The sequence below is a fragment of the Papaver somniferum genome, chromosome 1 (assembly GCF_003573695.1).
Source record: "Papaver somniferum cultivar HN1 chromosome 1, ASM357369v1, whole genome shotgun sequence".
NCBI classification, from domain to species: Eukaryota; Viridiplantae; Streptophyta; class Magnoliopsida; order Ranunculales; family Papaveraceae; genus Papaver; species Papaver somniferum.
Genome location: NC_039358.1, coordinates 111,912,116 through 111,915,911, shown reverse-complemented (window position 1 = coordinate 111,915,911; position 3,796 = coordinate 111,912,116). Strand labels below are relative to the sequence as shown.

At 39.0% G+C, this 3,796-nt stretch overlaps 1 protein-coding gene across 1 annotated transcript; it reads left to right on the top strand.

Annotated features, from left to right (window-relative positions):
- Nucleotides 1-1,018: 1,018 nt before the first annotated feature.
- LOC113296697 (very-long-chain 3-oxoacyl-CoA reductase-like) lies at nt 1,019-3,339 on the top strand. Its single transcript, XM_026545016.1, has 3 exons — nt 1,019-2,142; nt 2,250-2,364; nt 2,712-3,339. Exons 1-3 carry the CDS (start codon nt 1,653-1,655, stop codon nt 2,953-2,955), a joined length of 849 nt encoding a protein of 282 aa, XP_026400801.1. The 5' UTR covers nt 1,019-1,652; the 3' UTR covers nt 2,956-3,339.
- The last annotated feature ends 457 nt before the right edge of the window (nt 3,340-3,796 follow it).

Below are 3,796 nucleotides of genomic sequence, written 5' to 3'. Positions count from 1 at the left end.
GAAATATCAGTTCATCTCGTCTCAGCTACCCCGCAAGTACAACACACTTATAATGCATTTGTATACCGTAGAAAAGGATGTTGCTATAACAAATGCTTGGGCTAGTGTTGTTACCCTTCCCGAAGTTGACCGTTATTTTGTTCCGGCTAATAGGGTTTGGAACCCGATATTCGAAAATTATATACAACAATTCACAAATATTCATCAGAGAACAACTACAACTATAAAGGGTAGTCTTTGAGTAATAAAAAAAGGAGTGAGTGTTTTACGTATGTTACCAGAAAGAAATTTATATTACACAGAATCGATCTCCTCTATGGACAGTTGAGAGACTTGCAAGTGGTTTATATTTTTAAGTTAACATGTTAATCGTATTCTTTGTTAGAAACACTAACTTGTTTTTTTGTAGGAGCGATATGCAAACATAAAATGCTCGGGATACCAGGAGATAACTCAAGTTTTATCAATGCTACTTAATCATGAACTAAAACTACTCGGAACTAAACACAATGCAAGCACCACCTAATCCTCCTCAAGATGGAGAAGAATATTAACACAACTACACCAACATCATTATTAGTTTTGTGGGTATATCTCTGTGTAAACCCTCACGAGACTACATTCATCCGTTGGGATCACCTAACGGTTTAAAGGCTTGCCATGAATGTTGAATCATGGGTACCATTGGACTAAGCCTTAGGATGGTGGGATATCAAATCTAAACTGTGTGAAGGCTTTGAAGGGGATGGGGCCAAAGTATATTCCATCTGTTGTGAATGGGAGATGAGTTCTAAGTATATTCTTCCATATTGCTGTTTCCAATGGATGCAGTTGGTACAGGCCTCGGGAAACTTGTTAAGACAGCCTGCAGAAGGAAATGGGAAATCAAACTCACACCACAAACACTTTAATCAACCCTTCACAATTTACTATTACTGTTCAACAAAATATCTTCTTCTCATCCATTCAAACGAGATTCAAACAAACACACAAACAAAAGCAAAAAAAACTTTTAACTGACAAGTCACAAAACCTATTACACGGATATTAGATCCCCAGCCACACAAATCCTAGCTAAAAAGAAGAAAGAAAATGTACAAATTGATCTTCTTGAGGCTGAAACAAAACACCCAGAGAGAATCAATGGGTTGTGTAGCTAGGTTACTGTAAACTACTAGATGCTAGCTAGTTACACTACACAGAGAGGGGATCTTCTTCTTCACAGAATATTCATTTTTGCTTTGCTGGAATCGCCCACTGCTTGGTCTTATCCACTCGATCAAATCGATGAATTGCATATGGGTATGGTGCCTACACGAATCTGAATCTTACTGCACTCTGTCATCCACATTTCCCTAGTGGATGATTAGATGTATATTTGGAGAAAAGGTTAAATTTTATCTAGCGTCCATAGAGATAAAGATACCGGAGACATCTTGAAGCACTATCAACAGAGATAAAGATACCAGAGACATCTTGAAGAACTATCAAGCATATCAACTATATATATAAAGTCGTGGTTCCATTGATCTAGTCTCAACAAAAAACGACGCAACTATATATCTAGCTAAAGTAGTTACAGGGGTGGTGGAGAGTAAGTACTCTCTCATTGCTCCATTGATCTAGTCTCAACAAAAAACCAACATCTAAAGATGAGGAATATGGCAAGTACACCGTCAAACAGAGGCATAGCAGCCGTGGTTGGTGTTGGACCAAAACTTGGACTCTCCATTGCAAGAAAATTTGCTCGTGAAGGTTACACCGTAGCAATCTTAGCTAGAGATTTAGGGAGATTATCGAGATTTGCAGAAGAAATAGCTAGAGAAGAAAAAGCACAAGTTTTTGCTATACGTATAGATTGTTCTGACTCTAGAAGTGTTAGAGAAGCTTTTGAATCTGTACTATCACTTGGATTTGTCGAAGTACTTGTTTACACTCCTAACTCTAATAACCTTAATCTTCCTACCAACTTCACTGATATCCGTATCGATTCCTTCGGGAAATCTCTTGCCGTCTCCACGGTTGGTGCTTTACAGTGTGCCCAACAAGTAATACCTGGAATGGTTAATAGAAGGAAAGGGACTATAATTTTTACAGGCTGCTCTGCATCTCTTAACGGCATTGCTGGTTTATCTGAATTAAGTATGAGTTAATTACCTTAATCAGAACATTTAATTTGATTAGCATTTTTTCATTTTGATTAATCGATTTGTGTTCTTAATATTAAGCAACTAAGCTGATGCATGCAGGCTGTGGGAAATTTGCACTCAGAGCACTATCACAGTGCATGGCGAAAGAATTCCAACCCATGGGTATCCACATTGCGCATGTTATCATCAGTGGTGTCCTTCCGCTACCAAACAGGTTAAATGACTACTTTACAAAAATTAACTAGGCATGGAAGAGTCGGTAGACATAGTATTTCTTACACTATCTCATTGGGTATAAATTTTTCATTTTTACAAAATTCAAATGATAATGAATTTGAAACTAGTTTTCTTCTAGGATACGGTGCTGTGTAGTAAGATTGTAATTTTTCATTTTTACAATCTGAAATGGATGTGAAAAAGGAATATATTGGATTTTATATGAATCGGTAAGATAGTGTGAAAAAATCATGTCAAAGAGCCCCTCCTTAATCAGAAACTAATGAGGTTGATTCTCGGATCAGTAACAAATGGATGCCAACTTTATTTAACTATGTATCGCAGGTTGTCCTCGACGTCTATATCAACTTGGCCATCGCCATCACCGTCATCATCGTCATCAACACAGAGATCATTGACGGGTGCTGGAGGAGGAGGGGAACAAAATTTAAGTCATCAGCAGCAAGTTGTTGGAATAATTGGTGGAGGAGGAGGGCGTTTGATAAACCCGGACGCGGTGGCCCAGACATGCTGGCACTTGCATGTGCAGGATCCAACTGCCTGGACCTTTGAGATTGACCTCCACTAGCTTCTATAAGTTTACCAGCTGCTCCTACAGCAACTAATTAGTCAGTCTGGCTGTTCACTTATATTCGGTAGATTCGTGAATCTATGGTGGGGGCGCATGCAAATTTGGGTCCTAAGCTGGTACAGGATACGTGAAAAGTGGTGGCCCAAATGCAAATGCATGCATCCTGCTGGTACTATCGTACTGACAATGAGTGAGGCTACTGGTTTGCTGTGTGGTGGTAGCGGGAAAAATATCTGTACAAATTAGTTTAGTTTTTCCATATTTTTTTTCATTTTGCAAATGAAACCAATCTAGTGGTCTGTTTGTCCATTAGTTTTAGTTGATCTACTTATTATTGTAATTTTCACATTTTACAGGTAATATTATCATAAATCAGGGTATATAATAGAGTCTTTGAAATTGATTGGTAACCTACTAACAAGCTGGGCACCGATCCCTTTTTGAATAGCTATGTCTAATCCATGAAAAAGAAAACTCCTAACTTAGCCGTGGCATCAAAATTGGCGCAATACTCTCCAACAGTAGTGAACTCCAAAACACCCAACCCAAAACCATGGGCACTGCATTTGTCAAGATACTTATTGCGTTTACGCAGGGTTGCATTGGATAATGCACGACCAGGCGTGAAGGAACGGCTACCATCACCTGCGAAAGGCGAGACCCCCGTAACATCAAAACAAACATCCTGAACGTTTCCCCAATTGTACACCAAAACATCTGCAAGCCACAAAGGACTACCATTATCAGACGAAAAACCAAGCGACACCTCTTTCCTTACCGAAACACCCGCTCTGTAACAGATGTCATCAAAAACATCTCGAACAAGATCATGACGGAA